The 26,831-nt window shown below is 47.3% G+C and overlaps 1 protein-coding gene across 1 annotated transcript; it reads left to right on the top strand.

Annotated features, from left to right (window-relative positions):
• Positions 1-354: 354 nt before the first annotated feature.
• Positions 355-24,264, top strand: SKP2 (S-phase kinase associated protein 2). The gene is made up of 10 exons (XM_040420970.1): positions 355-402; positions 5,233-5,492; positions 7,817-7,928; positions 9,829-9,972; positions 11,673-11,807; positions 12,641-12,739; positions 14,699-14,826; positions 15,863-15,914; positions 21,663-21,767; positions 23,843-24,264. The coding sequence occupies exons 1-10, from the start codon at positions 398-400 to the stop codon at positions 24,051-24,053; spliced, it is 1,251 nt and encodes a 416-aa protein (XP_040276904.1). The 5' UTR covers positions 355-397; the 3' UTR covers positions 24,054-24,264.
• The last annotated feature ends 2,567 nt before the right edge of the window (positions 24,265-26,831 follow it).

Below are 26,831 nucleotides of genomic sequence, written 5' to 3'. Positions count from 1 at the left end.
ACTGGGAGCTGTTGTTGAACCACCGGTTTCAGACTCCAGGTCCACACCAGCCCTCAAATATACTATATCTCTCAGGTGTCCTTGATGTCTACACCAAACAAAATTCTGCTTTCATTTTACCCCCTGCATTTATTTATTTTTTGATAATGAAAGCTGGAAAAAAAAACAAAAAAAAAACAAAAAACTTCTTGGTTGCTATGGGTAACAAGGGGCACCTTTCCTTGGAAACCATCACTCCAGGAGGGAAGGGCCACGTGACGTGTTTCAACTCCCTGCGCGTGCGCAATGGGGGGGGGGGGGGCGCGCTGGGTGACGTCAGCGCGCCGCTACGTACCGAGAGAGGGAACGCGGGAAGTTCGTTCGTATAATAAGGAGCCGGTCGGACGCGCTCGTCATCATGAGGTAAATGGAGCGGCGGAGAGGGCGGGGGTTAACACGGGAGGTGGCGGAGCCTTGTGGATAGTGGCGGTTGTGGTGCTCTACTAGGACTACGGCGCCTATCATGTGTATATCTACTTGCCCGCTTTTCACAGCCGAGTGGCAGCGTCTCCACCTTGATTGGCTTAACCCTTTAGTGACCAAGCCATATTATTTTTTTCTTCACTCGTCGCCTTTTAAAAGCCATAACTTTATTATTCCTCTGTCCATGCAGTCCTATGGGGGCTCGTTCTTTGTGGGGCAAGTTGTAGTTTTTAATGGCCCCCCTTTAGGGTCACATAACTTACTGGTTTATTATCTCAGTACCGCCGAGGGGTTTTTACGTTAAGTTTTGCGGCGTTCATTTTTCGGCATCGATAATTTTGGGTCATTGATGGGGAGATGCTGCGGGGGAGCGAGGTCTGTGTGAGGGGCTCGGTCATTTGGGGGGGGGGGGGGGGGGGGTTGGGGTTTTATAACCTCTTAACTGAAGACTTGCCTGAATGCCGGATCAGGCATTTTTTCCCATAGGAATGTATTAGTGCCGGATCCGTCCTTCCGGTATGCGCATGCGCAGACTGAAAAAAAGGTGAAAAAATAAATGCCGGATCTGTTTTTGGGTACTTTCACACTAGCGTTTTTCTTTTCCGGCGTTGAGTTCCGTCCTAGGGGCTCAAATCCGGAAAAGAACTGATCAGTTTTATCCCCATGCATTCTGAATGGAGAGTCAGTCCTTCAGGATGCATCAGGATGTCTTCAGTTCAGTCTTTTTGACTGATCAGGCTTTTCAGAAAAACGTAGCATGCAGTATTTTTACCTCCGGCCAAAAAGCCTGAACACTTTGACTGAACGCCGGATCAGGCCTTTTTCCCATTGACTTGCATTAACGCCGGATCTGGCACTGTGTGTTCAGTAAAAATGGATCAGGCTTTTGCATGTTAAACCCGAAAAATGTGAAAAAAAAGTTAAAGTCCATAAATGGCGGATCCGTTTTTTCCAATGCATTTTTTCATTGTGATCAAAATCCTGATCAGGATTCAAATGTAATCCGTTTTCACACGTTTTTCCGGATCCGGCGGGCAGTTCCGGTGTCGGAATTGAACGCCGGATTAAAACAACGCTAGTGTGAAAGTAGCCTTAGCCGGATGACACCGGAAAGACGGATCCGGCATTTCAATGCATTTTTTCGACTGATCAGGCATTTTTAAGACTGATCAGGATCCTGATCAGTCTTACTAATGCCATCAGTTAGCATACATTTTGCCTGATCCGGCAGGCAGTTCCGGCGACGGAACTGCTTGCCGGATCTCTCTGCCGCAAGTGTGAAAGTAGCCTTATGCATTCTGAATGGAGAGAAATCCGTTCAAGATGTCTTCAGTTCCGCACCGGAACGTTTTTTGGCTGGAGAAAATACCGCAGCATGCTGCGCTTTTTGCTCCGGCCAAAAATCCGGAACACTTGCCGCAAGGCCGGATCCGGAATTAATGCCCATTGAAACGCATTAATCCGGATCCGGCCTTAAGCTAAACGTCGTTTCGGCGCATTACTGGATCCGACGTTTAGCTTTTTCTGAATGGTTACCATGGCTTCCAGGACACTAAAGTCCTGTTTGCCATGGTAAAGTGTAGTGGGGAGCGGGGGAGCAGTATCCTTACCGTCCGTGCGGCTCCCCGGGCGCTCCAGAGTGACGTCAGGGCGCCCCACGAGCATGGATGACGTGATCACATGAACACATCATCCATGCGCATGGGGTGCTCTGACGTCATTCTGAAGCGCCCCGGGAGCTGCACGGACTGTAAGTATACCGCTCCCCACTACTACTATGGCAACCAGGACTTTAATAGCGTCCTGGCTGCCATAGTAACACTGAACGCATTTTGAAGACGGATCCGTCTTCAAATGCTTTTAGTTCACTTGCGGTTTTCCGGATCCGGCGTGTAATTCCGGCAAATGGCGTACACGACGGATCCGGACAACGCAAGTGTGAAAGAGCCCTTAACTAGTCCCACTAAGGGTTTTTAACAGGTAACCTTTTGATTGGTTCTATAATACACTGTATTGCTTATTCGGTACAGTGTATTATACTGTTGGTCACCAGTAGGCTGCGACAGAGAGGCACAGCCTGCTAGGCATACTCTACAGGCAGGCCTGGGGCCATCATTGGGCACCGCCACCACCACAAAATCTTGTTCTTGAGAACCTCTAAACCACTTCAATGCAGTGGCATCTAAGTGGTTAAACGGCCTGGCTCAGCGCTTTCAGATGCGTGAGTGATCACTAAGGGGTTAATACTAAAGAACATCCCGTTTCAGTTAGGGAAAGATGGCAGTGCCAGGAGGTGACTCCGACATTAGGGGGCGGTGTACTCTGGGCTCGGGGATCTGCCCTTATATAGATGACAGGGTGGTATACACAGAGATGCAGGACAGAACATGACGTCAATTAAAGAGACCAAAAGACAAATAACAGAAAAATAAATTGCACCGCAACGTGGAAAATATGGCAAACACAACTGTTTTATTTCTTGAAGTCACAATCATATTTAAAACGTACATATTGTGTGTCCCGGTGTCCGCTAGAGTGTACACCCTTTGACTTGACGACTTTAGCCTCATTCAGACAGGCGCAAGGTGGACGCGTTTCAGCATCCATGATGTTACTGTCACAATTCCTGACCAGACACCGGCGTTTCGTGATCTGAACCTACAGCATTGTAGGATTGTGTCACACTGTAAGTTTCGGTCAATAATTGGGTCTGACTGCTGACAGCTGTGGGGTTCTGCCGGAGATAGCAGAGTAAAAGCGCTCAGATATCTCCAGCATGTGTGTGTGATGGCGGACGACTGGGCTCCTGCCGATCAGACCTTTATCTCGTATCCCACAGAGGTGGGACGACCCCTTTAAACCCGCCATTGGGTCAGAAACCGCAGCCTAAAATATGCCCATGATAAAATGAGTGGCAGGCACTATACACCCCGGGGTTGTAGGGGCAAAACCATCAGACATTTATAAATAACAATTCATTCTAGAACATGATACAAAATAAAAATAGATATTATGAAACATGATCATAGAAAACGATAATAAAATAGTGAAATCGTTAAAAACAATGGATATACAATTAATATGGGTACACCTCCTCTCCTTACATTCTCTCTCTCTCTCTCTCTCTCTCTCTCTATATATATATATATATTCTATTTATGCGCTGAAATTGATTAAATATATCATCAAAATAGAAAACCATAAAAATACTTGATTCTAAGTTAAATTGTAGTGAAATAGTTTGTGAAGACGGAAACATAAATTCAGGAGTTGACGGCCATCACAAAACAGCTGCTATTTTATGTAAAGACGTCTTCTGGATTTGTAGACATACGTTGGCGCCCCCCTGATACAATGTATCGGCACCGGTTTCTCCAATGAATTGGATTAGATTGCAGGGGAACAAACGTTCATTCAATAGTAAAGCTTAATATGGCCGGTAGTTCAGTCAGATTTAGGCTACTTTCACACTAGCGTTCGGAGCGGATCCGTCTGATGTTTCATCAGACGGATCCACTCCTTTAATGCAGACGTTCGCATCTGTTCAGAACGGATCCGTCTGCATTAAAACTTAGAAAATTTTCTAAGTGTGAAAGTAGCCTGAGCGGATCCGTTCAGACTTTACATTGTAAGTCAATGGGGAACGGATCCGCTTGAAGATTGAGCCATATGGTGTCATCTTCAAGCGGATCCGCCCCCATTGACTTACATTGTAAGTCTGGACGGATCCGCTCGCCTCCGCACGGCCAGGCGGACACCCGAACGCTGCAAGCAGCGTTCAGGTGTCCGCTCACTGAGCGGAGCGGAGGCTGAACGCTGGCAGGCGGATGCATTCTCAGTGGATCCGCGTCCACTCAGAATGCATTAGGGCCAGACGGATGCGTTCGGGACCGCTCGTGAGCCCCTTCAAACGGTGCGCACGAGCGGACACCCGAACGCTAGTGTGAAAGGAGCCTAAGGCTACTTTCACTCTTGCGGCAGAGGATTCCAGCAGGCAGTTCCGTCACCGGATCCAGCATATCGGTATTAGGCCTCATGCACACGGCCGTTGTTTTTTGTTATTTATAAATTCATCTGATGGTTTTGCCCCTACAACCCCGGGGTGCATAGTGCCTGCCACTCATTTTATCATTATTAACTTTTAGTCTGTACAGCAGTGGGTGTGCCGTAGGCACTGCACCCCTATTTCCATATCTAAGAGGATGAGCCCCTGTTTTACCTATTATTAAAATATGCCGATGTTACTGCCACCTGAATTATCCCTTTTTGCAATGATTCGTAATGAAAGTGAACGTGTCTGCGTTGCGGCAGTGTGTGGGTTGCTACATCAGCGCGTTCAAGCTCATAGCAAGTGTCATGTGTAGCCCTCCCCTGAAGGGCATCTGTCAGCAGTTTTGTACCTATGACACCGGCTGACCTGTTACATGTGCACTTGGCAGCTGAAGAAATCTGTGTTGGTCCCATGTTTCATATGTGTCCGCATTGCTGAGAAAAAATTATGTTTTATTATATTCTAATGAGCCTCTAGGAGCAACGGGGGCGTTACCATTACACCTAGAGGCTCTGCAGGCGCAATGATGGTTTTGCATTGTTCCTGCTTGGGCTGAACTATGGGCGGTGAGGAAGCAGGGAGCTGATGGTTCCCAACTTCACTGTATCTGCTTCCTGAGGACATGCAGGGGTGCGGGTTCGGACTGCAGTCTGCTGTATAGCGACGTATGGTTAGACTGTATGGGGGAACCTGTCGTAAATGTGTGGTTGCTCTTATAGGAAACATCTTCAGGAGGTTTCTGCTTCGACTTTGAATTCATCAAAGATCAATTTGTGGTCATGGGATTCAAAGAAAAGTTCAGATCTGCTTTGCGGAATGGGAGTGACCCCAATGGAGAAAGACCCCCAGGACACGGAAAACACTCCTCAGAACCAAATGATGCAGATGACCCCTCCACAAAAGAGGCAGAAACAGAAGGGGAAAGATGATGGATTTTTCATTGCCCGACGTCCCAGGTCATCCAGGATATCTCAGCCAGGTAGCTACCTATAGATACTGATGTAATGTATTTCTTACAGCCGGGTGGACACATTACAGCACTGTAGACCACGGCTCCACAACATGGAGCTCATAACAGGGGCTGCTAGGAGTTGTAGTTTCACAACAGTCACAGGTTGTGAAGCATTGCTGTCGACTGTAGGATCCAGTCTGCCACGCCAGGAGCAACCAAAAAAGCATTTTTGTACCTATTGGGTACCTGGCTCATGGTGTTTTTCTTCACTGCTGATTAGGGCTGCACGATATATCGCTAAAGTAATCGAACCGCGATAATCGGCAAATGCGGGTCCCCCATAACAGTGCCCTCCGCAGGTCCCCCATAACAGCGCCCTCCGCAGGTCCCCCATAACAGCGCCCTCCGCAGGTCCCCCATAACAGCGCCCTCCGCAGGTCCCCCATAACAGCGCCCTCCGCAGGTCCCCCATAACAGCGCCCTCCGCAGGTCCCCCATAACAGCGCCCTCCGCAGGTCCCCCATAACAGCGCCCTCCGCAGGTCCCCCATAACAGCGCCCTCCGCAGGTCCCCCATAACAGCGCCCTCCGCAGGTCCCCCATAACAGCGCCCTCCGCAGGTCCCCCATAACAGCGCCCTCCGCAGGTCCCCCATAACAGCGCCCTCCGCAGGTCCCCCATAACAGCGCCCTCCGCAGGTCCCCCATAACAGCGCCCTCCGCAGGTCCCCCATAACAGCGCCCTCCGCAGGTCCCCCATAACAGCGCCCTCCGCAGGTCCCCCATAACAGCGCCCTCCGCAGGTCCCCCATAACAGCGCCCTCCGCAGGTCCCCCATAACAGCGCCCTCCGCAGGTCCCCCATAACAGCGCCCTCCGCAGGTCCCCCATAACAGCGCCCTCCGCAGGTCCCCCATAACAGCGCCCTCCGCAGGTCCCCCATAACAGCGCCCTCCGCAGGTCCCCCACATAACAGCGCCCTCCGCAGGTCCCCCATAACAGCGCCCTCCGCAGGTCCCCCATAACAGCGCCCTCCGCAGGTCCCCCATAACAGCGCCCTCCGCAGGTCCCCCATAACAGCGCCCTCCGCAGGTCCCCCATAACAGCGCCCTCCGCAGGTCCCCCATAACAGCGCCCTCCGCAGGTCCCCCATAACAGCGCCCTCCGCAGGTCCCCCACATAACAGCGCCCTCCGCAGGTCCCCCACATAACAGCGCCCTCCGCAGATCTCCCACATAACAGCGTCCTCCACAGTTCTACACCTCCACAGATCCCCCACATAACAGCGCCATCCACAGATCCCCCACATAACAGCGCCATCCACAGATCCCCCACATAACAGCGTCCTCCACAGATCCCCCACATAACAGCGTCCTCCACAGATCCCCCACATAACAGCGCCATCCACAGATCCCCCACATAACAGCGCCATCCACAGATCCCCCACATAACAGCGTCCTCCACAGATCCCCCACATAACAGCGTCCTCCACAGATCCCCCCCATAACAGCGCCCTCCACAGACCCCCCACATAACAGCGCCATCCACAGATCCCCCACATAACAGCGCCATCCACAGATCCCCCACATAACAGCGTCCTCCACAGATCCCCCACATAACAGCGTCCTCCACAGATCCCCCACATAACAGCGCCATCCACAGATCCCCCACATAACAGCGCCATCCACAGATCCCCCACATAACAGCGTCCTCCACAGATCCCCCACATAACAGCGTCCTCCACAGATCCCCCACATAACAGCGTCCTCCACAGATCCCCCACATAACAGCGTCCTCCACAGATCCCCCACATAACAGCGTTCTCCACAGATCCCCCACATAACAGCGTTCTCCACAGATCCCCCACATAACAGCGCCCTCCACAGATCCCCCACATAACAGCGCCCTCCACAGATCCCCCACATAACACCGCCATCCACAGATCCCCCATAACTATGTCATACCCAGCCGCGTCAGCGGCTCATATGGGAAAATCCAAGCAAATAGACCTCTAGCACAATTCCCTTTAAAATATCGCATCGCACATCGTTATCGCAATTTTTAGGGCCCTAATCGCAATCGCACAAAATTCCCATATCGTGCAGCCCTACTGCTGATGTGTAGTGTTGAGCGAACTTGTGTTTTAAGTTCGGTGTCTAAAGTTCGGGTTATCGAAGAATCCCATTATGGATTCAGCTACCACGGACCATAACGGAATTTAGAATCCATAACGGGATACTTTGATAACCCGACGCCGAACTTAACACACAAGTTCGCTCAACACTACTGATGTGTTATTTGATTATTGCTGCTTGTGCAGATTCTTTGACCATCTTTTTTTCTTTACCCAACAGGGATATCCTGGGACTCGCTCCCTGATGAGCTACTTTTGGGCATCTTCTCTTATTTACATTTAACTGACCTCCTGAGAGCATCCGGAGTGTGCAAACGATGGAACAGGCTTTCGTAAGTCCATAAAATGTGCAGATAAGAATGTAAGGCCTGGGTCCTTGTACATATGACCCCTCTTGAAATGGGTTGTCTTTGGTCTGAAGAGTCTTTACAAAAAGCTGCTCTTGCTCTAGACGACCCAGCACCCAGGCATTTCATGGCCGACTCTCTGGCTTCTGTATGCCTTGTGTAATGCTTCATATTCCCTGCAATGTAAATTGATTGTAAGCAGGGGAGGGACAACTCTCCTTCAATTTGGGGGCTCCATTCTGGAGATATGGTGCACTTTTATGATGTAGATGGCATAGCCCAGCCGTATGTGATCAGTGTCTGAGATAGGCCAACCCATTTAAAGGAAAATGGCGTATTGTCTAAATCACATTTTTATAAAAATACCAATATTACCTGACCTATAAGTGCCACATACATCAAACTAAAAAGAATGTGTACCCAAAAAATCATTCATAATCCAAAATTACCATAAGACAATAAATTCTTTATTTTATCATCATATTAAAAACACATAAAAGAGTCCACAAAACACTGGTGAAACAAATAAGTGAGGGACCACTGGACACGACTAGTCACTGTTAGGCCTCATGCACACGGCCATTGCATGCATTGGGGACCGCAATTTGCGTGCGGTGGCTGGGACGGATTGAGACCCATTGAATGGGTCCATGATCTGTCCGCACCGCAAAAAAATGTTCTATTTTTTTTGCGGTGCGGAGGCATGGACAGAAACACTACAGAGTGCTTCTGTGGGGTTCCGTGCCTCCGTTCCGCACCGCAGCTCCGGATTGCGGACCCGGGCAACGGCTGTGTGCATGAGGCCTTATATACACATTGAAGAAGGCGAACACCAGATAGTAATATCATAACACCTGCCTGCTACTAAAGTACAAAAAGTCTTAACAATTGTCCAACAATAAGACTAGAACTAAAGACCACATGTAAACCCAAAAGTATATCTGCCATACCAGTGTCCCTCACTCATACAACGCGTTTCACCAACAGGAATTCCCCTGTTGAAGTTATGTTAAACAGATATTTTTTTTTTTTATAGAATTCATGTTTTTATATCTTTCCATGTCACTATCTATATTTAAAAATATATACCGTATTTTTTGCTTTAAATGACACGTGATGATAAGAAGAAAAAATATTTTGAACCAAAAGGAGTGCTAAAAAATGTTATAAAGGATCTGTTGCTTACACACTGTTATGGGGCATCTGCACAGCAGTCAGTAACACTCCCTCCCTTCTTCCTTCCTAACAGCAGTGGCGTGTGTAGACTGGCAGGAGTTAAACTGATTGGTACATCCGGCGGAGCAGCAGTTCCCGCCGGCGAACACCACCAATCAGCAGTGCAGGGGGGGAGGACAATGGCTCTCCTCCTCTGGAATGGACCCCGGCTGCAGGATGCCTTACTACCGTTCGGCACTACAGTATACCTCACTGGCGCAGCCGCCTATCCTGCAATACAGCTTGCTGCCTCCTGCCCCACACATCTTCTGCAATCTGCCGGCCACCATGATTTTGGCACATTCGCTTTATAAGACTCACTGACTTTTTCCCACCATTTTGGGGGGGGGGGGGGGGAGGAACTGCCTCTTATAAAGCAAAAAATACAGTATATATTATTAGGGATGAGCGAATCGACTTTGGATAAAACATCCAAAGTCGCTTTGCATAAAACTTTGTTCCAATACTGTACTGAGCAGGAGCTCCGTACAGTATTAGTATGTATTGACTCCGATGAGCCGAAGTTATTACTTCGCGAAGTGTTGCGAGTAATAACTTCATAAATTAATTTGCACTGTAAAAAAAATATTTCCCGAACTCAGGTTCGGTTCACCGACTCCCGTCACAGCCTGCTATTGGCTGCCTTGATGAAATAATTTTTCTCTTTTAGGTGCGATGAATCATTATGGCACAGTGTGGATCTCACCGGTAAACATCTGCAAAGCGGAGTTTTGGGAAAGTTGCTACCACTGGGTCTAATTGCCCTTCGCTGTCCGAGATCTTGCATTGGAGAACCATTATTTAAACAAGTCAGGTGAGAGACAACTTCAAACATTTTAATGATAAAAATCCTTTCCCAGAGTTTGCCACATCTGTCACTTGATGCAGATGCAAAGGATGAAGAGGATGATCCCGCAGCGCAAAGAACCAGCCTTAGTTATTAAACAGGAGACAAATGTATTCTTTGTAGCAGATGGTACAACGCGTTTCGGGGTGTTAAAACCCCTTCTTCAGGTACAGTCTGTACCTGAAGAAGGGGTTCTAACACCCTGAAACGCGTTGTACCATCCGCTACAAAGAATAAATCTGTCTCCTGTTTAATAACTAAGGCTGGTTCTTTGCGCCGCGGGATCATCCTCTTCATCCTTTGGATCCATTTACCTTCCTGGGGACCCCAGGCATCCCCGTGTGGAAGTGTTTGTATCCCTGGCTGCACGACCTCTGGCACTCCAGCTGTTTTGAAACTACAACTCCTAGAATCCTCCTTTCACCCCTATGGGAGTTACAATAACAGCTGAGTAAGTGTGCAGGCTGGGAGTTGTAGTTTCACAGCAGCTGGCGTGACGAAGGTTGCTGATCCCTGCCTTAGAGACCACCGATGTGTAGAATAAGTCCTTAATGGGTATCCTGGGTCTCCATGGAGCAGGGGCTGTCTACTGACTCCTGAGCTCCTGCTCAAATAGCTAGGATCTGAGGAGCCTCCAATCCTGACTATTCGACCCTTTGATCTGTGCGACCAAGAGTGAACGTGGCATGATCAGAATAAATTCTACCCCCCACCCCTTTGACCTATAAAAGACCCCAGGGCTGTCTGGACAGTATGGCTGTGGAAATGCAGAGATGTTTTTCTGCAGCCTGTCCAAACCAAACCTGATGATTAAGATGTTAAAATTCTGGAAGTCTGAAACTAAGGCAGACAGAATTTTAAATGTCCATTCAGGGAATATCGAATATATCCATTTAAAGGGGTTGTCAGCTAAAAAGATAGAGCACTGTGGGGCAGATTTATTAAGAACGACGTTTTAGACGCTTGTCTTAATAAGCCCTATAGCTGACGGTGAATCCAGCTTCTTAGCTGTCTTAGATTTAGTCCATTTTATATGCCTAAACCAGGCGTAGAAAATTATGAATAAGATGGGCATGCCAGCCCGTCCCCTGCTCCGCCCACGCCACAATCGTTTTTTTTAGACCTGGCAAGAGCGGGGAAGAAGTCACAGATGGTGTAAAAGTGGCGTATATCTGGTCATAAATGACCCCCTATATTTTTGCACATTACACAATAAACTTACCATCTACACTTTAGTTTTGTCTGTGCCCAACACCCCCCCCCCCCCCCCTTCTGCCTGATTTTCACGTGATCAGAACAGTGCAGTGTTTACAGTTGCGTCAAAATGTGGCGTCTGGTGGTCATGTGATCTCCCCTCCGACTTGCCCTAACCCTTGACTAGAATAGGCATGTCAATTTTGAACTATAAATAACAGTAGGTGGTGGTATACATATACACTTGATGGTCAGGGAGAAAATATTGTCAGGGAGTCAAATTGAATATAAAACAAGAGCATGCTTCTACTGGGAAAGGCAATAATTAAAACATGGCTTTTAATTAGTGTACATAAAATACAAGGCCCAAAAAAATCAAATCACGGTCCTAACCACATTGTAATTGGTTAATTACCCGTATCAGCCTCTCTGCATTATTGAAATCATTTAGCGACATGGCAATCTTCTTCCAGACCTCTGCGCCTTCAGCATGCAGACTTCTCTAATTGTACAGTAAGCACAGACATCCTGCAGACCATCATCTCCCGCTGCCACAACCTGTGCAACCTGAGCCTGGAAGGGATGGAACTTTCTGATACCATCATGTGGTAAGAGACGTGTCCACCATTATTAAGGTCATTGAGTTTTTTCCTTCTTGAACATAAGCTCAAAATGTTAAAAATATTTTATGGAAATAAATGTCGGCTTGTAATAAGGAAATAATAGTAGCATCATCATCCAATAAAGTGATGCATGTAAAGGAGTTCAGACAGTTAAAATTCCATAGTCATGCTCCTAAGGTCCATACGTCTGATTGGGGTTTGTAAACCTGCATGCACTTGCTGCAGGAATATCTCCATTCACGTGTATGGAACAGTCTCTCCTAAAATTTCTCCTCTGAATTACCCTTCAGTAATCCCGCTGCAGGCAATCAGTATAAAAAGTCCTGGACAACCCCTTTTAACCATAGATGTTCATAAGGCTACTTTCACACTTGCGGCAGAGTGATCTGGCAAAAAGTCCCGTCGCCGGAACTGCCTGCCGGATTCGGCAATCTGCATGCAAACGGACAGCATTTGTAGATGGATGCGCATGCGCAGACCGGAAGGACGGATCCGGCATTGCAGTATTTTTAATGCCGGATCCGGCAATAATACATTTCAATGCAACTGATCCGGAATTTTGGACGGAGATAATACCGCAGTATGCTGCGGTATTTCCTCCGTCCAAAACGCTGTCCAGTGACTGAACTGAAGACATCCTGATGCATCCTGAACGGATTTCTCTCCATTCAGAATGCATTAGGATAAAACTGATCAGGACGGAACTCAGTGCCGGAAAAGAAAAACACTAGTGTGAAAGTACCCTAAGTGCAGGAATTTGTAAAAAAAAAATGTAATAAAAAATAATTTACTGATCAGTGTTCACATGTTCTTTCCAGTGCCATTGCTCAGAATTCTGATCTGGAACGATTAAACCTTGGTGGCTGCTCAGGATTTTCTCCAGAATCGCTCAGGCAAATGTTAAAAAGCTGCACTAGGTAAGACTTCAAATAAGATATTAAATGTTGCTAAAGTATCCTGCTGAGATTTTATACAATAAGCTGCTGGACTGCCGCTTGGATTTATATCATGCCTCACTCTGATGAAGTAGTTGTCATAGATGGCACTGCTCAGGCTTTGTCAGAAGGTCTACCGTGCATGAAGCTGGGAACAGGCAGCGGAGCTGTGCATAATCTTTGTACAAGTAAAAAATACAGACCTACGCTTCTACTAGGGAACTACTTTACAAAGGTCAGTGCGCCGGCTGCAATTTTCCTAGTAAACAAAAATATTTACTGGTCAATAATATTTAACTATAAATCAATATAAAATAACCATAGATAAAAGCTGTAAAAAGTGAATCAAGATGAGCAACATTTTTAATTTACTTTGCACATACATTGTTGTATTCCCCTTCCCCATCAAATAATTCTGGAGCTTCTGTATTGTCATAACCTTTGTTAATCCTGCTGTAAATGTGTGAATTCACAGTGAGAGTGAATAATTGTAGACTATGATATTCTTTCCACAAAAAATGTCAGAATAACATAGTGCAAAGTGTGAACAGAGCCTTTCAGGAAGAATGGAGATATCCATCGTATGACATGAGATCAGGCCGTCAGTGAAAAGAATCCATGACTTTTTTTTTGTATTTTACTGGGGGACATCATGGATATACACTCTGCGAGTAGGAGGCTGAGACAAAGCAAAATTCCTCCTATGCAGGCTAGAGTTGCATCGGGTATCGAAGTTTCGATACCCAATTGATACTTTTAGACCTGGATCGATATGATACCGGGTCTTACTATTCAACTATACTAGGCTGTGCTGCTAGTATCTGTTAGAGAACATGGCACGCGCCGCTCTTAGCTCGTGCCATGTTCTCCTCAGCAGCACAGTGGAGAAGGAGGGAGTCCCTCCCCCCTGTGCCACCAGTGGGAGTTTAGTACTGCCAGGGATTGCAGCGCCATGTTATAGAGGGCGGGTGCTAGGTATGTGATACCGCTGCCTACACTTAATGTGTTAATTGTATTTATTGGTGGCGCAGTGCGCCCCCCAACCCCAGTATTATAAAGTATAATCATTGGTGGTGCAGTGTGCCCCCCCCCCAACCCCCCCAGTATCATAACGATTATAATCATTGGTGGCGCAGTGGCCACAGCCCCCCCCCCCCCCCCCCCCCCCCCAATTGTTATATTTATTGGTTGCAGTGGCCACAGGATCCTCCTCCTCATTGGTGGTGCAGTGGCAATTCTGATCAGAGCCCCAGCAGTGTAATCGCGGTGCTCTGATCGGTTACCATGGCAGCCAGGACGCTAATGAAGCCCCGGCTGCCATGGTAACATCCCTGCTGTTGTGTGCACAATGCCCAGGGCAGAATGGACAGTGTGAAGTCCTATTCACCCTAATAGAGATCTATATGGGATTAAAAGATCTCAGGTTCTATCTAGCCCCTAAGGGTCCTAATAGTTAGTAAGTAAAAGGTAAAAAAAACACACCAAAATACTAAGTTTAAATCGCCCCCTTTCCCAGTTTTACATATAAAATATATAAACAATAAAAAAAATTAATATATATTACATATCACCACGTCCGAAAAAGTGCGAACTATTAAAAAAAATCTCCTATGCGGTCAACGCCGTAACAGAAAAAAATTAAAACTTTGCGATTCGCCATTTTTTAGTCACCTTGTCCCCCCAAAAAATTGGATAGGACTGTTTTATTATTGGCCGGACGTTCCATAAAATGCGGAATGCACGCGGCTTTTTTGGTGTTTTATTTTTTTCCTGTGGTATCTAGTATCACAATACTTTTTTATGGTATCGAATCAAAGTTTTGGTATCGTGACAACCCTAGTGCAGGCTATGCACAGGCACTCAGCGAATCGTTTTTTAGCTTACTGCCATGACTGGTGACCATTTTAACCATGCAGCAATGTAACCTCTTCTGTCTCGCAGCCTCGACGAATTGAACTTGTCTTGGTGTGATTTCACAGCGGACCATGTGAAGAATGCAGTGGAGAACTTCCCTAGAAGTTTAACAGAGTTGAATTTCAGTGGATACCGACAGAACCTGGAGATAGTTGGTAGGTGTAATTGTGTGGCGCATTTAGACCAGGCGGTCTAAAAATTTGCCAGATTTATCATTGTGGCTCACCCTCTTCTTCCTTTGTAGATTGTAAGCACTTTTGTCTAACTTTACACCTCCTGTTGGTTAGCCCAGGAATGCTCAACCTGTGGCCGTCCAGCTGTTGTAAAACTACAACTCCCACCATGCCCTGTTGTAGACTGTCTGGGAATGCTGGGAGTTGTAGTTTTGCAACAGCTGGAGGGCTGCAGGTTGAGCATGCCTGGGTTAGCCCAATATTGGTGCAGATTCATGATTCTTAAGCTTTCCTTGTTGAACAAGGCACAAAAAGCATCTTAAACACTTAGTAATTGTGGCGCAGACTTTTGGCACATTTTTTTAATGAAACCTGTCACCTAGAAAATGCATATTAAACCGCCAGAAGTACTTTGTTGTAGCATGATTATAAAGGTGTCTGTGTCTTTTCTGTGTAATCTCGCCTGAAGTCAAGCGCGCCCCGTCCCCTTTTCCTCGCCTTTAGCGTTTGATAGGATGTCCAATTCCTTCACTGCCGGTTGCTTGAATGTAGTCTCACGCAGTCTCTCGTGTGCGAGTGCCTGAGCATTGAGCGTTTGAAAACTACCTCACAGCGGAGGGGAACAGTGCACAGGCGCCGGCATTGCAGGGCACAGCGCACGCGCAAGACTACATTCAAGCATCCAGTAGTGAAGGAAATCCTATCAATCAAACGCTAAGGGGAGGGAAAGGGGACGGGACGCACTTAACTTCAGGCGAGAAGGCCACTGCCCCCTTGACTTCAAGACTATCGTTTACATAGCGCGGACAGTTGAATAAAAGTAATCTTTCAGACTTTTGCTGCATTGCACAGAAAAGACACAGACACCTTTTATAATCATGCGACAGGCTGGCGGTTTAATATGCATTTTCTAGGTGACAGGTTCCTTTAAACCTGCCTTATTGTCTTCTGCTCCATACAAAGTTTCCTGTAAAGATGATGGGACATTTCATGACTTCACAGTGTATTTCTTTTTTAGATGTAGAGATGTTAGTTCAGAGAAGTCCCGATCTAATCAACCTAGATTTAAGGTAAGAATTGCATTTTGTACAAGTATTGCCACTTTTAAGGCCCTCAAATTTTAATGCAAGCACTGTTGTCACTATCATAATATATTACCAAAACTTTGGTACCGGGTCTAAAACAAAACTGACATTTTTTCCATGCGTTTTCCCTGGTTTAAAACACCCACGACTAGTATGCAGCAGTTTCTTAAAATCACATTTTGTTCTGAAACTGTAGGTGAAGCTTTGTGTGAATGGGAATAACTTAAAGGGGTTGTCCAATGAAAAATATTCTACCAGCACCTGGATCTGAATACTTCTGTAATTGCATGTAATTAAAAAAATGAGCATGGCCAATAAAATTTATTTGTCTAGCGCCACCTGCTGTTTGTTCTTTCTCTTTTATTTTTTTTCTCCCGCTCACTGAGATGGCCGCACATGCTCAGTTCCATCCTACAACTGCCTCCAGAGCTGTGATAGGGAGAGCTGGGACACGCCTCCAGAGCTGTGATATTGAGAGCTGGGACATGCCTCCAGAGCTGTGATAGGGAGAGCTGGGACACGCCTCCAGAGCTGTGATAGGGAGAGCTGGGACACGCCTCCAGAGCTGTGATAGGGAGAGCAGGGACACGCCTCCAGAGCTGTGATAGGGAGAGCATGGACACGCCTCCAGAGCTGTGATGGGGAGAGCAGGGACACGCCTCCAGAGCTGTGATAGGGAGAGCTGGGACACGCCTCCAGAGCTGTGATAGGGAGAGCTGGGACACGCCTCCAGAGCTGTCATAGGGAGAGCTGGGACACGCCTCCAGAGCTGTGATAGGGAGAGCTGGGACACGACTCCAGAGCTGTGATAGGGAGAGCTGGGACACGCCTCCAGAGCTGTGATAGGGAGAGCTGGGACACGCCTCCAGAGCTGTGATAGGGAGAGCTGGGACACGCCTCCAGAGCTGTGATAGGGAGAGCAGGGACACACCTCCAGAGCTGTGATAGGGAGAGCATGGACATGCCTCCAGAGCTGTGATGGGGAGAGCAGGGACACTCCTCCAGAGCTGTGATAGGGAGAGCTGGGACACGCCTCCAAAGCTGTGATAGGGAGAGCTGGGACACGCCTCCAGAGCTGTGATAGGGAGAGCTGGGACACGCCTCCAGAGCTGTGATGGGGAGAGCATGGACACGCCTCCAGAGCTGTGAAGGGGTGAGCATGGACATGCCTCCAGAGCTGTGATGGGGAGAGCATGGACACGCCTCCAGAGTTGTGATGGGGAGAGCATGGACACGCCTCCAGAGCTGTGATGGGGAGAGCATGGACACGCCTCCAGAGCTGTGATGGGGAGAGCATGGACACGCCTCCAGAGCTGTGATGGGGAGAGCATGGACACGCCTCCAGAGCTGTGATGGGGAGAGCATGGACACGCCTCCAGAGCTGTGATAGGGAGAGCTGGGACACGCCTCCAGAGCTGTGATAGGGAGAGCTGGGACACGCCTCCAGAGCTGTGATAGGGAGAGCTGGGACACGCCTCCAGAGCTGTGATAGGGAGAGCTGGGACACGACTCCAGAGCTGTGATAGGGAGAGCTGGGACACGCCTCCAGAGCTGTGATAGGGAGAGCTGGGACACGCCTCCAGAGCTGTGATAGGGAGAGCTGGGACACGCCTCCAGAGCTGTGATAGGGAGAGCAGGGACACGCCTCCAGAGCTGTGATAGGGGGAGCATGGACATGCCTCCAGAGCTGTGATGGGGAGAGCAGGGACACTCCTCCAGAGCTGTGATAGGGAGAGCTGGGACACGCCTCCAAAGCTGTGATAGGGAGAGCTGGGACACGCCTCCAGAGCTGTGATAGGGAGAGCTGGGACACGCCTCCAGAGCTGTGATGGGGAGAGCATGGACACGCCTCCAGAGCTGTGAAGGGGTGAGCATGGACATGCCTCCAGAGCTGTGATGGGGAGAGCATGGACACGCCTCCAGAGTTGTGATGGGGAGAGCATGGACACGCCTCCAGAGCTGTGATGGGGAGAGCATGGACACGCCTCCAGAGCTGTGATGGGGAGAGCATGGACACGCCTCCAGAGCTGTGATGGGGAGAGCATGGACACGCCTCCAGAGCTGTGATAGGGAGAGCTGGGACACGCCTCCAGAGCTGTGATAGGGAGAGCAGGGACACGCCTCCAGAGCTGTGATAGGGAGAGCATGGACATGCCTCCAGAGCTGTGATGGGGAGAGCAGGGACACGCCTCCAGAGCTGTGATAGGGAGAGCTGGGACACGCCTCCAGAGCTGTGATAGGGAGAGCTGGGACACGCCTCCAGAGCTGTGATAGGGAGAGCTGGGACACGCCTCCAGAGCTGTGATGGGGAGAGCATGGACACGCCTCCAGAGTTGTGATGGGGAGAGCATGGACACGCCTCCAGAGCTGTGATGGGGAGAGCATGGACACGCCTCCAGAGCTGTGATGGGGAGAGCATGGACACGCCTCCAGAGCTGTGATGGGGAGAGCCTGGACACGCCTCCAGAGCTGTGATGGGGAGAGCATGGACACGCCTCCAGAGCTGTGATGGGGAGAGCATGGACACGCCTCCAGAGCTGTGATGGGGAGAGCATGGACACGCCTCCAGAGCTGTGATGGGGAGAGCATGGACACGCCTCCAGAGCTGCGATGGGGAGAGCATGGACACGCCTCCAGGGCTGCGATGGGGAGAGCATGGACACGCCTCCAGAGCTGCGATGGGGAGAGCATGGACACGCCTCCAGAGCTGCGATGGGGAGAGCATGGACACGCCTCCAGAGCTGCGATGGGGAGAGCATGGACACGCCTCCAGAGCTGCGATGGGGAGAGCATGGACACGCCTCCAGAGCTGCGATGGGGAGAGCATGGACACGCCTCCAGAGCTGCGATGGGGAGAGCATGGACACGCCTCCAGAGCTGCGATGGGGAGAGCATGGACACGCCTCCAGAGCTGCGATGGGGAGAGCATGGACACGCCTCCAGAGCTGCGATGGGGAGAGCATGGACACGCCTCCAGAGCTGCGATGGGGAGAGCTGGGACACGCCTCCAGAGCTGCAATAGGGAGAGCTGGGACACGCCTCCAGAGCTGCGGTAGGGAGAGCATGGGACATGCCTCCTGAGCTGTGATAGGGAGAGCTGGGACACGCCTCCAGAGCTGCGGTAGGGAGAGCATGGGACATGCCTCCTGAGCTGTGATAGGGAGAGCTGGGACACACCTCCTGAGCTGCAGCAGAAAGGACACTCCCCCTGAGCTGCAGCTTGATATGAATCTAGCAGAGCAATGAATGGGGAGATCTCTGGATCCATCTGCGCTACAGGGCTGGTTCTAGCTTTATTGGAAAGAGATTGTCATCACTATGTGATGTCTGATTTTCATATCTTACATTAATCATGGGATAACCCCTTTAATGAAATTCTGCAAGAGCACAAACCTATCATACATCGCTTGCATAATGATTTCATGAAATTTAATTTGCATTGATCAAAATTAGTATAATTTTTAAATGCTTTGTCCGGTAGTATAAAATTTACTACTAGGGACTAGGCAGCAAAAACCATTAGGGACTCTGAATGACAGCAGTGGGGGATCAGTAAGGTGTTTCATGCTTAGTTTATTTTTATTTTTTTTACCCATTATGCCCCATTTCTAAAAAGTTTTATCCTGCTGGACAATCCCTATGAGTGTGTTGGCTGCCATTGTCCTGCAGTCTGTCCAGCAATGTGCTCAAGAATACACTGCGTGCAGAATTATTAGGCAAATGAGTATTTTGACCACATCATCCTCTTTATGCATGTTGTCTTACTCCAAGCTGTATAGGCTCAAAAGCCTACTACCAATTAAGCATATTAGGTGATGTGCATCTCTGTAATGAGAAGGGGTGTGGTCTAATGACATCAACACCCTATATTAGGTGTGCATAATTATTAGGCAACTTCCTTTCCTTTGGCAAAATGGGTCAAAAGAAGGACTTGACAGGCTCAGAAAAGTCAAAAATAGTGAGATATCTTGCAGAGGGATGCAGCACTCTTAAAATTGCAAAGCTTCTGAAGCGTGATCATCGAACAATCAAGCGTTTCATTCAAAATAGTCAACAGGGTCGCAAGAAGCGTGTGGAAAAACCAAGGCGCAAAATAACTGCCCATGAACTGAGAAAAGTCAAGCGTGCAGCTGCCAAGATGCCACTTGCCACCAGTTTGGCCATATTTCAGAGCTGCAACATCACTGGAGTGCCCAAAAGCACAAGGTGTGCAATACTCAGAGACATGGCCAAGGTAAGAAAGGCTGAAAGACGACCACCACTGAACAAGACACACAAGCTGAAACGTCAAGACTGGGCCAAGAAATACCTCAAGACTGATTTTTCTAAGGTTTTATGGACTGATGAAATGAGAGTGAGTCTTGATGGGCCAGATGGATGGGCCCGTGGCTGGATTGGTAAAGGGCAGAGAGCTCCAATCCGACTCAGACGCCAGCAAGGTGGAGGTGGAGTACTGGTTTGGGCTGGTATCATCAAAGATGAGCTTGTGGGGCCTTTTCGGGTTGAGGATGGAGTCAAGCTCAACTCCCAGTCCTACTGCCAGTTTCTGGAAGACACCTTCTTCAAGCAGTGGTACAGGAAGAAGTCTGCATCCTTCAAGAAAAACATGATTTTCATGCAGGACAATGCTCCATCACACGCGTCCAAGTACTCCACAGCGTGGCTGGCAAGAAAGGGTATAAAAGAAGAAAATCTAATGACATGGCCTCCTTGTTCACCTGATCTGAACCCCATTGAGAACCTGTGGTCCATCATCAAATGTGAGATTTACAAGGAGGGAAAACAGTACACCTCTCTGAACAGTGTCTGGGAGGCTGTGGTTGCTGCTGCACGCAATGTTGATGGTGAACAGATCAAAACACTGACAGAATCCATGGATGGCAGGCTTTTGAGTGTCCTTGCAAAGAAAGGTGGCTATATTGGTCACTGATTTGTTTTTGAATGTCAGAAATGTATATTTGTGATTGTTGAGATGTTATATTGGTTTCACTGGTAAAAATAAATAATTGAAATGGGTATATATTTGTTTTTTGTTAAGTTACCTAATAATTATGCACAGTAATAGTCACCTGCACACACAGATATCCCCCTAAAATAGCTAAAACTAAAAACAAACTAAAAACTACTTCCAAAAATATTCAGCTTTGATATTAATGAGTTTTTTGGGTTCATTGAGGACATGGTTGTTGTTCAATAATAAAATTAATCCTCAAAAATACAACTTGCCTAATAATTCTGCACTCCCTGTAGATGTTTGGCTAGATGTTGTTCTTTAGGAATAGATCTGTTCAGCAGCTTCCGCCCTCAACTACTGTCTCTCTGTTCCTTGTAGATTGTCAGATTGCATGGTTCTCTCTCCCTCTGCACCCGTCTGTCACTAGGGCTCGGCACCAGAAACTATACAGTGAAGAGAGCTGTAAGCATAAGGTTCTGCCTGCCGTGTAGTGTTGGGGTACTGCAGCTCCGCTCCCATTCATGAGCTGCAGTTTACCAGCACCAGAAACGACACTGGCTTGAGCCTTCCGTCTACTACATAATTCCAGGCGCCGGCGGCTCCTCCAAGCAACTGATTGTGGAAGTGCCTAGTGTCGGACAGCCTCCAGTCTGATATTGATGACCTATTCTGTGATCAATATCTAATGCCTGGGAAACCCCATTAATAATGCATGGTGTTGCCTCTGTGAAGTCTTGTACAGCAGGAGGGATGTGACTAATGAGGTTTTCTGTCCACAGTGACAGTGTGATGCTCACGGCCGACTGCTTCCCGGCATTTCATCCGCTCCAGCTCCAACACCTCGGTCTCAGTCGCTGCTATCAGATCACCCCTGCTTCTTTGCTGTAAGTATTCACTTCTAAGTGTCAGTACTTAACCCCAAGTTATGCCAGACAATGTTATAGTGAAATAAAGTTTTACTGTAGCATTCCACAGTATATCAATCTCAGTGGTCAGGACATTTCTATAAATATAGCAGTGGACAAAGTAATCCTGCCTTTTCCCACTGTGATGTCGGATGGGTGAATGGAAAGTCAGACTTGCAGCTTTATACTGGGTTCATTATATATGGCAGGGCTGGCCAACCTGCTGCTCTCCAGCTGTTGTAAAACTACAATTCCCACTGTGCCCTGCTGTAGGCTGGTAGCTGTAGGCTGTCTGGGCTTGCTGGGAGTTGTAGTTTTGCAACAGCTGGAGAGCCACAGGTTGGCCATCCCTGATATATGGCTTAATTAGTACGATAAAGCAAAGCACACTTTTTCCTCTATCCACAGGAGGTGGATAAGTGATGGGGGGTGAGGTGTCCGACGGCTGGGACCAGTCTTATCAGGGGCCCTGTATTCTCACACTTGAATGAAGCAGCAGTTGTGCATGCCTGCTGCCGCCTCGTTTGACTCTGTGGGACTTCCAGAGATAGGGGAACGCTGTATTCTGCTATCTCCGGCAGTCCAATAGAGAATGAATGGAGCAGCGCAAGTGAGACCTGCCTCTCCATTTATTTATTTATGTCAGGGGCACCAGTGGTTGGACCCCATCTATCAGATACTTGTCCCCTCTCCTATCCTGTGGATAAGGGAGAAATATGTTTCGCTGGACAACCTTTTTAAGCTGACTGGTATGTATATTTATATGTTATGGCCACAAAGTCTAAGGGGTACCTGGGAGCACTGGCATCATTAGCTTGTCAATGGCAGAATTTACAAGTAAATGCTTAATGTTTACAATAGGCTTCAGTGAATCGAGCTTCGGATCATAGATTTTAATGTAGTCTCTGTACAGCATTAAAATGTATTGGATGAGCGTAGGCAAAATTCGTTCCAGCCGAAGTCACGCAAGACTTCATTTCTGCATCTTTTTCGCAATCCGAAGTCGGGTTTGGTACCGGCTGGTACCTTAGTACCATACCCCACTTCGGTTGCTATTTTAAAATGTTATTAGAGACACAGAAGTGATTACCGAATTCTCGCGACTTCGGCTGAAACAAATTTTGCCTCCACAGAGCCCATACATTTTAATGCTGTACGGTCTCCGTACAGCATTAAAACAAAGTGCTTGAACGAATTGACTTTGGATCTATGATCTGACGCTCAATTCGCTCAACTCTAGTTATCAATACCACGAGCATTGCCCTGAGCTCCATGGTTTCATTAAGGCTCAGTTCAGACCTGAGCGTTCTGAAAGGAGCGCTCTGTATGCGCGATTGTACGGGCGTTTACAAGCGCGCATACAGAGACAAGCGTACACACAGTGTCGCGCGTTCCCGAAAAGTCTATGTACGGGAACGCGCGACAAGCGCCCAAAAAAACGCTCCTGTACTTGTTTGAGCGTCGGGCGTTTTACAGCGCGATCGTACGCGCTGTAAAACGCCCAGGTGAGAACCATTCCCATAGGGAAGCATTGGTTTCTCCTTGTTGAGCGTTTTACAGCGCGTAGGAACGCGCTGTAAAACGCTCAGGTCTGAACTGAGCCTAAAGAATGCAGCCTTGGCAAACCACCCGCCTGCCATCATAGAATCCGACTGCCTGACCACCGAGATTCATGCATGAGTTGTCAGTAGGTCTAATAGTCTGACAATTCTGATATTCCTGCATCTTGATGGGCCTAAGGATGTTGGATTATCAAATAATGTCCCGTACATGGTTCCTTTTCTGTATTTGTTGCACGATGCTCTTATTTAGAGGCTGGGCACAGTGCCGGGTTCTCTCACAAGTCATACCACCGACCTGTAACACTGGACTGGGTCTGATCTACGGTGTATGTGCTTAAATTCAGTTTCCACATATGTCGTACAAGCTGCGGCTAATGAAGTGAAAACGGTTAGAATGGTTCATAAGCAAATGACAAAAAAGAAGTCTGCAAATATGGCGGATGTCGACTAAAGCTGTGACTTCTAAAGAATGTCTTTTTTTTTTTTTTTTAGTGATCTAGGAAAACTCCAGCATCTGAAGACCGTCAGTGTGTTTGGCATAGTGACGGACAATTCTTTACAGGTGTTGAAAGAGTCGCTCCCACATATAAAGATAAACGGCTCTTACTTCAGCACCATCGCCAGACCGACCACAGGCAGCAAGAAGAATCGCAGCATATGGGGCATAAAGTGCAAGTTGTCACTGAATCGCACAGACTCTTAACGAGAGCGGCCACCGCACTAGAAATCCACTAACTTGAATTTTGCAATGACCATAAGGGACCGAATTAATTACCTGTGATGCGGCATCCAAGCATTGATGGTAATGTTTATGCTGCAGGTTCTGTGCCCCTCATGTGGACATTTTCCTCTATACTGCTAGATATACCTGTAAACTTAGGTGATTACTGACCAGCATAGCTACTATGTTATCTTAAAGGGACACTTCCATCAGAAAGGAGTATTTATTTTTTTATTCAATATTCAGAGAAAACTATTATTTTTCTCGTTTAGAATTTTCAGCTTTTTTTAAAATTTTTATTTCTATTGCCATTGAAAATCAATTACAAAATCTTGTCCTTGTGCTGCATTCAAGACCTCCTAGATCGGTAATCCATTGTCAGTTTACTGCTGCTGTGAAGGAAAGATGTTATCTACTAGTATAATAGTAGGTATAGAATTTAGGATAACAGTGCAATTAATTCTGTTGTTTTCTTGATAGACCTTGTTAAAGATGGCCACGGAAGAGCATTGCATTGATTAGTGTAATGTGTGATGCTGTAATGGAGTCATTACAGGGAGGGGGTTCCTTTGGTCTGACCGAGTTAGGCGAAACTATTTGCCGTCTAAACCAATAGGTAGTTAACAAGCCAGGACAGGAAATTGAATTCTGTACAGAAAACCATCCACCCATTTTTTTAACATGGAATATTCACATATAGGTTATTAATATGTAATAATAAACTTTTTTGATGGAAGTGTCCCTTTAAAGGGGACCTATCATTTTTAACGTAAGTGATAAGAGAGAGACACTAATATATATATATATATATATATATATATATATATATAAAATGAGGCAGAGTGAACATTCGAGAGATAAAATCACACAACAAGGTTTTTGTTTTTTTTTCCTCTATCAAACTCTGGCCACAGATTAATTTAAAGGCTATGGACACCAGGGCTTTTTTTTCGGATGACATTCGGAGAGACGGATCCGTTCTTGCAATGCATTTGTAAGACTGATCCGTCTACAAATGCTGTCCGTTTGCATGCAGATTGCCGGATCCGGCAGGCAGTTCCCCCATGTGCTGGGCCCCTCACAGGTAGTATACTATACCCCCCCACCCCCCCGGATGTTTTCATCCGTGTACAGGGAGATGCAGCAGCGGCTGTGCATAGACCACAAGGGGAGCGGGGTACGTATATTCCCTCGGAGGGGTCTGACACATGGGGGGCTATTTGAGAAATTGGATAACCCCTTTAATCCTTGCCCAAATCCATAGCACATCTGCAGCAGCGTGTCTGCCTCAGATTTCTGCAATGGATTCTTTTATAAAAATGCTTTTAAGATTTTATCAGGTGTGAACATACCCCTAATCTCTCTGCTCCTGACGGGGACAATGCTCTGTAATATGAACGCTGCTATACGTATGAGAGTGCAGTCTTCTACACGTATGCCATTTCTCACAACTCCACCATAACCATGCATGCTGACACACCAAGTGCCGATGTCTACTCTCTGGGGGAGTCGCCACATGCCGTTACAAGTGATGACTCTTATCTGGTGTGTATAGACACCGATGTTCATGTTCACCCTGCTCAGTATATACAGTACAGACCAAAAGTTTGGACACACCTTCTCATTCAAAGAGTTTTCTTTATTTTCATGACTATAAAAATTGTAGATTCACACTGAAGGCATCAAAACTATGAATTAACACATGTGGAATTATATACATAATAAACAAGTGTGAAACAACTGAAAATATGTCATATTCTAGGTTCTTCAAAGTAGCCACCTTTTGCTTTGATTACTGCTTTGCACACTCTTGGCATTCTCTTGATGAGCTTCAAGAGGTAGTCCCCTGAAATGGTTTTCACTTCACAGGTGTGCCCTGTCAGGTTTAATAAGTGGGATTTCTTGCCTTATAAATGGGGTTGGGACCATCAGTGGCGTTGAGGAGAAGTCAGGTGGATACACAGCTGATCGTCCTACTGAATAGACTGTTAGAATTTGTATTATGGCAAGAAAAAAGCAGCTAAGTTAAAAAAAAAAGAGTGGCCCTCATTACTTTAAGAAATGAAGGTCGGTCAGTCAGTCAGCCGAAAAATTGGGAAAACTTTGAAAGTAAGGGCTATTTGACCATGAAGGAGAGTGATGGGGTGCTGCGCCAGATGACCTGGCCTCCACAGTCACCGGACCTGAACCCAATCGAGATGGTTTGGGGTGAGCTGGACCGCAGAGTGAAGGCAAAAGGGCCAACAAGTGCTAAGCATCTCTGGGAACTCCTTCAAGACTGTTGGAAGACCATTTCAGGGGTCTACCTCTTGAAGCTCATCAAGAGAATGCCAAGAGTGTGCAAAGCAGTAATCAAAGCAAAAGGTGGCTACTTTGAAGAACCTAGAATATGACATATTTTCAGTTGTTTCACACTTGTTTATTATGTATATAATTCCACATGTGTTAATTCATAGTTCTGATGCCTTGAGTGTGAATCTACAATTTTCATAGTCATGAAAATAAACAAAACTCTTTGAATGAGAAGGTGTGTCCAAACTTTTGGTCTGTACTGTATGTATATTGTCTCCTGTTACTTTAGAAGTGATGGGTCCTCCTGGTTAATTAAACCTCAGTGTCCCGTATAGCTTGTTATATGTAATTCCTCCGCTGTAAAGTGGGTTTTAAACTGTAATGAATAGATTTTTAGTAGTAATGAATAAGCTGTAAGAGGCATTGGGCCTTTCTTTAATACCATATCATTTACTGTTGTGTCTGCGG

This window comes from Bufo bufo, chromosome 2 (assembly GCF_905171765.1).
Source record: "Bufo bufo chromosome 2, aBufBuf1.1, whole genome shotgun sequence".
NCBI lineage: Eukaryota > Metazoa > Chordata > Amphibia > Anura > Bufonidae > Bufo > Bufo bufo.
This window is presented reverse-complemented; position numbering and strand designations above follow the sequence as displayed.

Excerpts from the sequence above, each read along its gene's own strand:
- SKP2 (XM_040420970.1), top strand. Across the intron at positions 5,493-7,816 it reads ATCCAGGATATCTCAGCCAG|GGATATCCTGGGACTCGCTC; the intron begins GTAGCTACCTAT and ends TTTACCCAACAG. Across the intron at positions 11,808-12,640 it reads CTTTCTGATACCATCATGTG|TGCCATTGCTCAGAATTCTG; the intron begins GTAAGAGACGTG and ends TGTTCTTTCCAG.